General features: G+C 43.4%; 1 protein-coding gene across 1 annotated transcript in view; it reads left to right on the top strand.

Moving 5' to 3' along the window:
- Positions 1-12281, top strand: part of atp10a (ATPase phospholipid transporting 10A) — a gene marked incomplete at its 5' end in the record, with an annotated part of 51132 nt that overhangs the window by 16472 nt on the left and 22379 nt on the right. The window contains 4 exons of the mRNA XM_080473963.1: positions 4438-4987; positions 11394-11497; positions 11844-11970; positions 12068-12252. Of these exons, the coding sequence (XP_080330089.1) occupies positions 4438-4987; positions 11394-11497; positions 11844-11970; positions 12068-12252 (966 nt within the window). The remainder of the gene's footprint in view (positions 1-4437; positions 4988-11393; positions 11498-11843; positions 11971-12067; positions 12253-12281) is intronic.

The following is a 12281-nucleotide window of genomic DNA, read 5'->3' as shown; positions in this document are numbered from 1 at the left end:
GATTTCTTTTTCTCCGAAATAACAAGGTATGGGAGTTATTCATCCGTCTACTAAGAATTATTGACATTCCCACCAACATTTGCAGATTATTATTAAGCAAATTCTCATTGGTGTTTATATTGTTGGTTAATAACTCATGTTCGCTCCTCGTCTTTGAGAGACACACAGATGACACCTGCTGCAGCTTATCTTCATGTTACCTGGCAAAGCACAAACCTGGTTTTCTTTCCCAGCAGGGTTCTGATGATTCATTTAACAACGAACTCGGTCTTTAAGAGCCAGATTAAACCTTGATGCGGTGCTGCTGCCGCTACAACCATGGATTTGTCGAGCAGTAGATTTGACCGATGTTCTTTTGGAGGAAATGGTTGTTATTGTGCACAAAATATACACAGACCATATTTGGAGACAACGGCACACCACTAAAGTTCAATGGCACGAGGCAGTGGGGGGGGGGGGGGGGGGGGGGGGGCTTGGCAGCCAGCGGATCCTGATTACTGGGATCATTTCTGAGTAAATTGTCCTGTTTTGTCAAGTTGCTACAGAAATGCTTTAAGTCCGGCCTGGCATTAAACAAGATTCAAGTACAAACAACTAATAATTAAAAGTGTCACGTGTTTACTGAAAGCCCTCTGTTACAAACAGGTTGTCCATGAGTTATTAGCCATTTGTGAGTTCAAACTGCAGTGATACACACCAAAGGTTTAAAAAAATAAAAAAAATGAATGTGAAGCTCGATGGAGGTTCTCATGAAATTATTAGAAAACTGCTATTAACTTAAAACTCAGCATTTGTTTTTATTACTTATGTTGTTTAAAAGCAATAATATCATTGTGGTTGCTATTTTCTGAATTTTCTGAAGCTTTGTCATTCTAAAACTAAGAACAGACAGGAATGGTTTACTTCACTTTAGAACCCAACGTCTGCTGGGCTTGATTTGTTGAAACGGGGTAATTAGTGTTTTTTGTGAACCCAGTTATCTTTGGTTTGACGTTAAAATCACATTTATATTGTTCAGACATCATAACAAAGGAAAAAAAAAAGTGCTGATTTTATTCTGACAGCCTTGTTATCTGGTTCCATGAAGGTCCCAGACCTCAGACCAGGAAGCCCTGACCTGGAACCTGGAAGTATTATAAAGGCATGAACGTAGGATCCAAAAATTCAACTGATATCTTTCCAAAATCAGCAACAGATCTAATATTGTTAGATTTTTTTTTTATTTATTTTTTTTTTGGCCTTTTATGTTTGTGTTTTTTTGAAAAGCATGGGAGTAGCTTCCATCTTTTGAGAAAAGGAATTCAAGTTGGCCTTCAAACAATAATTTATTTAAAAAAAAAAAAGCTTCCCAAACATGCACGCAGCTTTCACAGTTTTTCCCCCCCGCCTGTGTCTTTTGATGTGCTCGCTCCCTCCGCCGCCGTGTATCCGTGTTTTGTTTTGGCACTGCGGCGAGTCGGGGTGTGGCCGTCCTGTTAGGAAGTGATATCCTCTGCTCGCTGCTCCTCCTGCTACTCACAAACCTCAATGTGTCCCGATTAAACTGCTTGAAAGCAGGACGTCCTCCGGTCAAGTCTTTCTCTCCTGGAGGTTATCTGATAAGATGTGAGAAAATGTAAATGAGCTGAGAAACACTAGTTTTCATTCAGACCCGTTTTAATGTTTCTCCTCTTTTGTTTTTTTTTTTTCTTAATGTTTTCCTTTGTCGTCCACTGGGCCGGTGTAATTGTTCCCAGTTTATGACGATGCCCTTGTGGCTAACCCAGCACCTGAATGATTCATGCTCATATCTGAGAGCTGTAGCTCCGGCTGCCAGGAGACCTCAAAGTGAGTCACTCTTGCTGCAATTGTGCTGCCCCCCTTTGGGGCGAAGCATTGGCTGCAGCAGAGGGATTCATGTCGCCTCTGAAGTGGCCTGCCCCGCAAAGAGGCGGGCTATTATTTTCAAAAGCATGTCAATACACAACCGAAGATGAAAATACATATTATAAGCTTCTTAAGATGAATAGTTGCAGCTGAATGACGTCAATATACTGTAGAGCCTATATGGCTCGGATGGCGCAGAGCTAACCGTCGTCATACTGAGCTCAGTTCTATGGAATACCTACACTTTTGGGAGGATTGTGTGTTTTCCTCTGTTTGTATTGTGACAAGAAAAACATGCAAAATCCTGTGAATTTACTAGTTTTCTGCAGAAATATGAAAAAAAAGTGATTTAGTCAACATGTAGGTCTCAAGTATAGACAGACGGAGTGCTGAATCTGAGACCACAGAAACTATCAAGTTTCATGTCTTTTCTTAAACATGTCATTTAAACTTCAACTTAGAGATTCCAGTAGTTTCTAATCAGACCGGCTCAATGTTGAGGGAAAAGACTGTTCCTCCATGTAGGACTGTTCTCGCTCATCTATATCATTAGGATTTCTGGTGTGAATGACTCTCCTGAGGCCATCCGACAGAATCTCAGTTGGATTTAGTTTTGAGCTTTGACTCGTGCACCTCCGTGTTTCAGCTATTCTCTTGTCGGTTTGCTCCCATGTTCAAGGTTGTTGTCTTGACATTATCCTGTTGGATGTGCCTGATAAACTTGGGAATTCATTTCCAACTTGATGAGGGCAAGCTGCCAAGGTCCTGAGGCAGCCAAGCAGCCCAACTCATGATGATTCCCCCACCGTACATCACTGTTGGATAATGTTCTATTGGTATCCGTTGCCAGTTTTGAATTCAACAGTCTACCAAACATTTCCCCAGTTGCTTTGTGGATTGTCAAAGTGCTATTTGATGCCATAAGACTTCAAAGATATTCTGAGACTTGTGATTTAGTTGTAGATCAGATCACATGGTTATTTTTTGCAAAACATTTCATTCAATTGTGGAGATTTGATTCAAATTAATTGTATTTTTGTGCCTTTCACTTCGGCTCCATTAAAAAAAAAAAAAAAAAAAAAACTCATGTTTTGGAAAAGAATTGATTTTTGATGATATTTAAATCAATATTTTCTAAACATGGAACATTTTTTTATAGATCAAATACACTCTTGGATCACAGGGTCCTACTTGGGTCGTAATAATCATAACGATGAATGTCATTGGATTTTCTACGGTTAAGGATTTATATACACTGTGTAATCTAATCATTTCTCTTACATAATGTGCAATTTTCCTGCTGTTCTTCACTGCTTTTTGTACCAACAATAGCCACATAAAGAAAGGAGACAACAAGAACCTTTAGATTCTGTAGAGGTTTTTTATCGTGTCGTCTCATTCAGATTGCAGTGCTTTGTATTTTCAGCTCTGTCATGAGAACCCGCTTCGCTTCATGTCCTCTCCTCCTATTTTAACAAATAGATTGGACACTGGTGAAAACACAACTTCACAATCTCAGCTCGACAAATTCCAGCCTTCACGGTTTCTTACAGGAATTTCTAATTTCCTCACAAACCCTGAAGGCACGGATGTTTTCAATTTGCTTGGTACTCCCGAGAAATTCAATCATGGATGTCTATTTTGTGTAGGTTGCACAAACATCCAGGTTACATAACAATAAGCAGACTGGCGTTTCGAGGCGAAGGAGACGGCAAACTCACTTCCACATCAAGACAGAAGCGGCTCTGTGGCTGGCGCTGTGTTTGTAGTTCTATTATCATAGCAGTGCGTCTGGTAGATGCTGCTCTAGTCCATCCAGTGATTCCCAACACTTCTCCCTGAACTTCTGGAGGAAAAACCTGCCTCTTCACTCTACATTTACCAAAACATCACAGTGAGGCCAAACCCTGACTTACATAGCCGATCTCACCAACAAGTGTCATGTCATTGTTTTGGTTGGCATGTGACAGTCTGTCAGCTCAGAGCAGCGAAGCCTACGTTTCCCCTCTTCATGCCCCACGAAGCCACTCAAGGAGGGGTCTTGTATGTTTCTTCTCTTGTGTCTGTTTTTGTGTTTCAGGCCGTTTTATCCGTGAATTTTTTTAATATTACCAATTTTGTTGTTTTTAGATTTTTTTTTTTCCAGTGTCACAATGAGCATTAAAAAAATATGTAATTTTGAATCTGTAAAAGGTAACTTTCATCATTGTGACAGCTACTAAAATGTTATTCTGCCTACCAGGGGGGTAAATGGTGACTAAACACAAACATTACAAAGATGGCTACAAATTTAATGTACAAATATTTTCCTTTAAATGAAGTTGTTTGTTTAAAATCCTCTTACTGCGTATCTGAATAATATTAATTCAGTCAGGAAATAATGACCAAGGGGGCTGCATGTGGGCTTCAAGCTGCTGGTTACCCGGCACGGTTTCTATATATTTTTTTTCAATTGGATGGATGGACGTGACATGTTCTTACTCTCAAGTGGCCATAATAGCAAACTTTAATGCCAACTTCCTACTGCTTTCTGCTGCAGAAGTGACTGACCACGTTCTCCTCTCCCGCCAGGTACGGATGAGGTTTGAGCTGAAGTCGCCGGTGAAAACCATCGAGGACTTCATCAAGCGCTTCACTCCAAGCCGCCTGACGTCTGGCTCCAACAGCAGCAGCTCCTCCAGCCTCATCACCAACCGCTCCTCCAACAAGGGATGCTCCAGCCTGCTGTCCTCTCCGTCTGCAGAGAGCACGCTCACCAAGCTGCACGAGGAGCTGCCGCGGCCGGGGGGTCTGGAGCACGCCTTCAGCCCCGCCCTGCCCTGCTACGACGACGTGGAGGACGGCGAGCTGCGCTACGAGGCCGAGTCGCCCGACGAGGCCGCGCTGGTCTACGCGGCCAGGGCCTACAAGTGCTCCCTGGTGGGGCGCCTCCCCGACCAGGTCACCGTGGAGCTGCCTCACCTGGGGAAGCTGAGCTTCGAGCTGCTGCACACGCTCGGCTTCGACTCCACCAGGAAGCGCATGTCAGTGGTGGTCCGGCACCCGCTCACCGATCAGATCACAGTCTACACCAAAGGAGCGGACTCTGTAATCATGGACCTCATCAAGCCCCCTGACACAGGTAGGAAGATGCTCCTTTGGGGTGTATCGTCATTTCATCCCGTCTTGAGTGACGAGCCGTGTTCTCCTGAGCCGTTTCCCACTTGCAGCGTCTCGTTATGCAAGCGCCTGTATTTTTAGAGCCACAGAGTTGAACGAGTACCACGGCTGCTTTCTCTCCTCCTTTGCTTTTTTTTTTCCTTCTTCCATATTCCACACGTTCTTTTTCATGTGCTAATGGCAAAGGTGTAGCTGCTTGTTAGTATTCCGGGCACACAAAGAGCCACACAGGCACTTTTCACTAATGCTTTGTACACAGTCACCAGACGTCTGTCCGTGGCTGCTTAGCAGAACCACTTCAGCCCACATGAAGGTTCAACACAACACTCTCGCTTTAGAGCTGCCTCTATACATCTTTTTATAATCACATCAGATTGTCCCGAGGTTTACCTTCACTTTAGAAATTCCATCATCTTGAGTTTGTCTTGCTTTTTGTTGTTGTTGTTGTTCTGACCAAAAAAACACTGCTCAGATGAAGCATTTGTATGGAAACATTTCAAACCGATTTTGTGTTTCAAAAAGAAATGATCGCCGGCCTCTGTCTCTCTTTGTTCAGCTTGTTAGTTGTGACGGCCTCGATCATATTTTTCTTAGAAACTACGTCGTCTTCATCTTCTCTCTGTCACCAGGATGATGAGCAATATGTATGAAACATACACAATTAAAGGCTTCTGCTGGGAAAGAAAAGCGCCGTGTGACCATCAGAGTCCACAAACTCTCTTTTAGAAGTTTATATAAAAGACAACATTTGTTTATCCCGGCTTCCTGTAACAGCCGTTGAATAAAAAGACTCTTATTTCCAACTAAAAGCCCTCTGGGTTGACAAGCAGTCTCCATACATACACAAAGTTAGAACCTAATATTTACACACTATTGCTTTTGTGATTGTTTCACGCTCATAGTATGGTAGGAGATATAAATTTTATCGCAGAAGGAAATATATGTCATCACATAACAGCTGAAAACACCACTCCCAAAAAGAATGGGATATTTTGGTTTCTGGGAAATTTATGGAAAACCTAAAAAGGTCATGTTACACTGATAATATATCATGAAAGTCGAGCATCTAAGTAGAAGCATGCAACGGTGACTTCCTCATGTGAAACAATTCATGGAAACAAAAGTCAACACCAGGGGAGGTACTTCTCTACAAAACACGTCCATATCGCATTAACTTGTCACGTGACCTTGAGCATCAGTTACAGCTCAACAACGTCGTCTCCTGCTGTTCACAAGTGGACTGATTGTCCGCTGAGGCTTCCCTCTCTTCTTGAAGGACCCGCAGGTCATTGAGGTTTTGGGTTCAGAGTAACGAGTCTCGACACCAGGGGTCGGCAACCTTCAACACCCAAAGAGCCATTTGGACCCATTTAGAACTGAAAAGAACACACTGGGAGCCACAAAACCCGTTTGATATATAAATGAAGATAACACTGCATCTCTTGATTTTAGCCTCTGTGTTACGGATAAAAAATACTGGGGAATAACCAGTCAAAAAAAAAAAAGAAGAAGAAACAAAACTGCGTCGTTAAAATTAACTAAACGTATCTCAATGAATTATTGCAACAGCCGGGACTCGAACCCAGACGTCCCTGCGTGGAAGACAAGAATCCTGCCGCTGGACTACAGTGGCTTCTTAAGTTCAAGGATTTTGTGACCGTATCACTCGGTTCAATCTTTTTGATAAAGGTTTCATCCTGAATGAACTTTTCCCTCTATGTGTGGCAGCTCATGGTTTATAGAAGTTTTGTCAATTGTTGTGCAGTCCCTGATTATTCAATGTTGAGTGGGTTGCCGACCCCGGCTCTGCACGGAGACTCGGCTGATCCCAGAGGTTGTTTATGGAATTTGGGTCTGGAGAAAGTCCAGGTCACACTGTAAGGCCTCCACCACCGACGGCTCGTCTGGTGACAACACTGGCCGATGCAGAGCGTCTCCAACGTTGTTGGCGGCCATTTTTTTCTGCTCAAGGTGAATGGACTTTCATCAGATGGCAGCGCTGAGGCCCACTGATCGCTGGTGCAGTGTAAATGTTTCCTTGTCCATGATGGCGATGAGGCCTGCACCTGGTGGTGTGGTCAGGTACTGTTGCAGGTGGTGGAACACACAGACCATGTTGATGGAATCAGTTTCCAACGGTCTGACGTGTCACTTGGAGCCTCGCACCTTCTTAAATGTGCCTGGAGCTGAGTGTCATTCATCATCCGGTCCTGCAGGGCTCTGCTCACCATGGAGCGCTCATCAGTGTGGGATGTGGCCAAACGACGTCCACTTCTATGTATTTCTGTGACTCTTGCAGTGTCTCTGCATCTCTGTTCAACCTGCTGATGACTGTGATGGTCTGAGCTCAGTGGACTCTTCTGGCGGAGAACTTCCTGTTTGAAGCTTCAATGTCCAGGTTGTTGGTCAGTTGTTGGCCGTCGTCTTGGTCTCATGATGTCAAAATGTGAACAGCCTGATCAGGAGGACAGTTTCAGCACCGATTCTAATTGAACCAATACATTTATTGTTCTATTCATGGATCAAACTGCCATTGTGAATTTTGTTGTTAAGCTCCTTGTTTCAGTCCTCATTTTTTAAATTAGGCAAAAAGTACTGAAACCTTTAACAGTTGAACATTTAAAGAAGTTTAATGTCATATATGACTTATCAGTGGGGGAAAACATGAAGTGACTTCAGCATCTGTGCTTACTGAACATTTACATCACATAAAAACTTCACATTTCTTTGTATCCATTGAATCTTACTGATATCAGTATTTATTTTAGAAGCTTGACTTGTTTATCAGAAAAACATACAGATGAGACGTCACTGCGTCTTTTTTTTCTTTTCTTTTTTTTTTAAAGATAGTCGCATATTAAATGTGTTTCTTCTGACACCATCATGATTTAAAAACTTGACTTTTTTTATTACGTCTTTATTTTAAAGTAACTGAACTACGCCTGTAGTATATTTTGAAGTTTTGTATTTTGATTACATGGATGAATCCTGCCAGCTGCTTTTCCATTCAGTGAAACCGTACCTTCGTGTTCATAAAATATTTATTTCACATGTTAACGGCTCCCTCAAGTTAATCTGAGCGAAGCTACTCAGCTTGATGGGGGAAATGGGCCTCAAGACAACTCATGTTTCTGTGCCGTGTGAAGACTTAATGTATAGTTGGGGTAGAAATTATTAACCCCCCCACCCGACTCCTCTTATGAAATTTCAAATTTTTTTCATTAAAAAATGTCCTAATGCTGTTAAACAGATCAATGAATATCAACACATCTTTTCCAAAACTCCTTGCTTTGTTTTAGATGCCTACATTAGTTTAGAGTTACATAAGTGTTTTTTATTGAGCCAAAGCGGCACAAAAAAAACCGCTCTGCCACCATGTGCTTTAAGTTTGTAATGCTCACAGCTTGTAATCAACCAAGCAAGTTAAAAAAAAAAAGGGGTATTTTGACACTTTAAACACTGTATGTAAACCTCATGAAGGGTTTGAGCTGTCACCTGAGAAAGCATCGTCCCTAAAACAAAAGAACTTCAGTTCAGACTTGAGAAAAAGATTGTCGATGTTTACAAAGCTGGAGAAGGGTATACAAAGTTATCACAGCGTTTCCAGGTGTCAAGAAGTGGAGCGAGAAGTATCGTCAAGAAATTCAAAGAGAACCACACGGTAGAGAAGAAGTCTGGCAGAGGCAGGAGGGGAAAGCTGGGATGTTTGGAAAACCTGTGTTTTAAAAAAAAAATAAAAATGCATTGATCTGTTTAACAACACTTCGGAATTATTTGGAGAAAAAAAAGTGAAATTTCATAAAGGAGGATTGGCAATTTAGACCTCAACTATTCAGCTGCACATCATGATGATTCACCGTACTGATTCTCCCTCTTGAGAACATTGCAGACCTATTTGTTTTTCTATCCAGTGTTTATTGGAGTGCTGCACTACCTGGCAGACTGACTGCTGCAGGTCACTGGAGGACTGAGCAGATTTCTTTTTTGGTGACTCTCGTTTGCTGCCACCACCTCCGTCCACACTCTGGTGTCTCAGCCCAGAGGCTTTAATGACTGGCTGGGTGTGCCGTCGTGCAGACAACCCGCAGCTTTGTTTCACCATTGGGTGAAAAGCGGCCAATTAGAGCGCAGTGTGAGTTGGGCCTCCTCATAACACAGACCTCCATAAAGGCTCCATTCAGGCAGTGAGGGAGTTGTTCAGTGCCACTCTAATAACGGCGCTTGTGGAGGTACACCGTCGACCCTCGGGCCCTTAAAGTTAAAAGTGTGTGTCTCATGATGTAACTCGTCTCGCTGCTGCCGCAGGTTTCTATTTAATAGCCTCGCCCACCTTAAAACTGAAAACACTACTAGTGCTTTTCATTCTGAGTGCCTTTTCTGTGTGTCTTTACCGTTTGTTGAACTTAACAAAGCCGTATTAGTGGGGGTTTTTTTTCAACTACCAGTATATTGTGTTTTTTCAGCTTTGGATGCATTGTTTACTTATTGCATCAGTAGCTGCTTTTACATGGTCACTTTTTTCTCAATATGATTGAATTCTTTCCGATTCACGGAGCCGATTGTCCCGTTTACATGAACACTGAGTAAAGTAATGGTAATATTGTGTTTATATACACCAAGATGTGACCTAATTCATCTCATTGGCTCAATCCCACAATGCTTTGCACTGTGACGTTTGTTGTTTAACTTCATCAACTTAAAAGGGTTATGTGTAGGTCTAAGCTTTTGTATTTATAGCTAAAGTCTAATATCCTTATCAAAAGTACAAACACCTCCTTTCTTTGCAGATAAACTTCAATATTTAAAGGCAGAATGTGAGCAGCATGAAAAACTAAACATTTCTTTCATATACGTATATGTAGAAACCCTCGGTGTTTACATGTATGCTTGTCATGTCGGCACCAACTTGTTGATTTGTGATACCAGGGGCTGAGGTAAATGTTTCACATCACAACAGGGAGGCCACCCCATCGCCTAATGGTTGTCCAGAAGTCAACCGGGAACCTTCGACATGCAGGCATCGAATTCTATTTTGGGTGGATTTTCCCCCTCTTTTCTGGAAAAGGAAAAATAAACTTTCCACAAAGTTCCACCTGCGTCTGCGAGGCCGTCTGCTCCCAGCAGTCGTGTGTCCAAAAGGGGCGAAAACTCCTGCTGTCGTTTTCAGTCCACAGCCAAACAGACAGGAGTGTGATTATTACTTCTGCATGACACCAACGCTTCACCTCACTTGTGAACAAAGACACATTTCCTCTTCGTTGATGTTGTTTTATAACTAACAAAAATGCCATTGTTTGTATTTGAATTATTTGATACTTACCGGTTTTAATCCGTTTCTCTGAGTGAAGAATTCTGTCATTTTGCGCGTCGGTGCGCGTTCAGCTGCGCCTGCCAAGCTGTTGTGTTATTAGCGAGATTACATGGCTGGCAGTCAGCGTTGGCTGGTGCATCTGCGTCGTGGAGGAGACCCGCAAAGCCGATCTGTCAGAGCGCCGCGGCCTTGCCAGAAAGATGGCGGAGATGCTGCGAGCCTCGCTTCAGCACATCTCCAAACCACATGCGGTATTCAGTGGTTTTAAACGCCTGTGAAACAGGATGTGAGATATGACGGGAAAATTATTAAATGACTTATTAGCGGGATGAGCTGTGTGAATTCAATACCGCGGCGCGGCCTTACACGGTGGAGGTGTAAGGACAGATGGCTTTTCATGTGCTTTTTGGATGAAGTCTGTCGATTTGGAACCAAATGCCGAGCACTTCGACACACCGCCAAAAGAAATGAAAAAATATTAAATCTTCCCTCTCCTGTCCTTCCCTGCTTCTGAAGGTTACTCCAAAAAGAAAAATGCCAGAAAGCCTAAAGATAGCGTGTGTGGAGGCAGCCTGTCGGTTCTTTGGCCTTTCATGATGTAACTCACTGCTACTGCAGGCTTCTTTTAGCCACTTCCACCTTAAAAAAAGAAGAAATGAAATGTATGCTATTCACCCTGAACAGCCATGGTGTGATAATCTCTACGTTCACCCTGTAATTGAATCTATTCTCTGCTCATCTCTGGTGAGTCATTCCCAACCTGAGAGCATGTGGGCTGGGCTGCACAAGCTTACCTATCAAAAAAAGATCTTGTTTTGTTATATTGGGACTTCAACACACATGACAAGCGGTTTTCATTACACCCTCAACTTTAACTTTGGAGGTGTGGTGGTGTGTGTGGGGGGGGGGGGGTGTAACAGAACCTTGTAACCCAATCAAACTTTTGGTAGCCGTGATCTGCGAACAAGAAATGGATTCAACTATAGAATGTAGAATATCGAGGATGTGAATAAAAATGTGCTTTTGCTCATTTTGTCTCTCTCTCTTGTCCCTGGAGGCAATTCCAAAGGAAAACGTCAGAAAAAGATTGTGGGAAGGACTCAGAACTACCTGAACCTGTATGCTGCAGACGGTCTTCGCACGCTGTGCATTGCGAAAAAGGTGAGCAATGGGGGCGCCGCCCCTCTCTCAGGAGGAGATTGTGTGTCTCAATGTCTGTTTTCGGCTGGTCGTGTTCGAGGAAGAGCTGCCGTCCTCCAAAAGCAACATTCCTCGTGACTCAGCTGCAATCTGTGCCACTTTGCCAGGCTGTTAATTTATGCTCTCGCAAGCCGGGCTCGTTATATTGCATCGCTGGTTACAAATGCCCGTCACCCAAGCGAATAAATAAAACACCTTGTCAGGATGTCATATTCTCCCTGAGAGCCTCATATTGCATTCATGCTGCTTCTCCATTTGGGTTTTTACCCCCCAACACTTCAACAGATGAATTGTTTTTATGCGGCAGATTCTGAGCAAAGAGGAGTACGCCTGCTGGCTGCAGCGCCACCTAGAGGCTGAGATGGCCATCCATGGAAGAGAGGAGCAGCTCTTTGAGTCGGCTTTGCGACTAGAGACTAACCTCCAGCTTCTCGGTAAAGCTTCAGTTAAATTGGCCTTATTTATTTGACAACCCTCATGACGACATTGAATTAAACATGTAACACTGGAGAGTCCCGCTTCGCCCCACAGGAGCGACGGGCATCGAAGATCGACTGCAGGACGGCGTCCCTGAAACCATAGCCTCTCTGCGACAGGCCGGTCTGCAGATATGGGTGCTGACAGGTGACAAACAAGAAACGGCCGTCAACATCGCTTACGCCTGCAAGCTGCTGGACCCCGAGGAAGAGATCCTCACTCTCAACGCCGACTCTCAGGTGAGCAGCGGCTACACTCGAGGCCCTCG

The sequence above is a fragment of the Lipophrys pholis genome, assembly GCF_963383615.2.
Source record: "Lipophrys pholis genome assembly, chromosome: 10".
Classification (NCBI taxonomy): Eukaryota; Metazoa; Chordata; class Actinopteri; order Blenniiformes; family Blenniidae; genus Lipophrys; species Lipophrys pholis.
The sequence above is the reverse complement of the archived record's forward strand: the minus strand, read 5'-3'. Positions and strand labels throughout refer to the sequence as shown.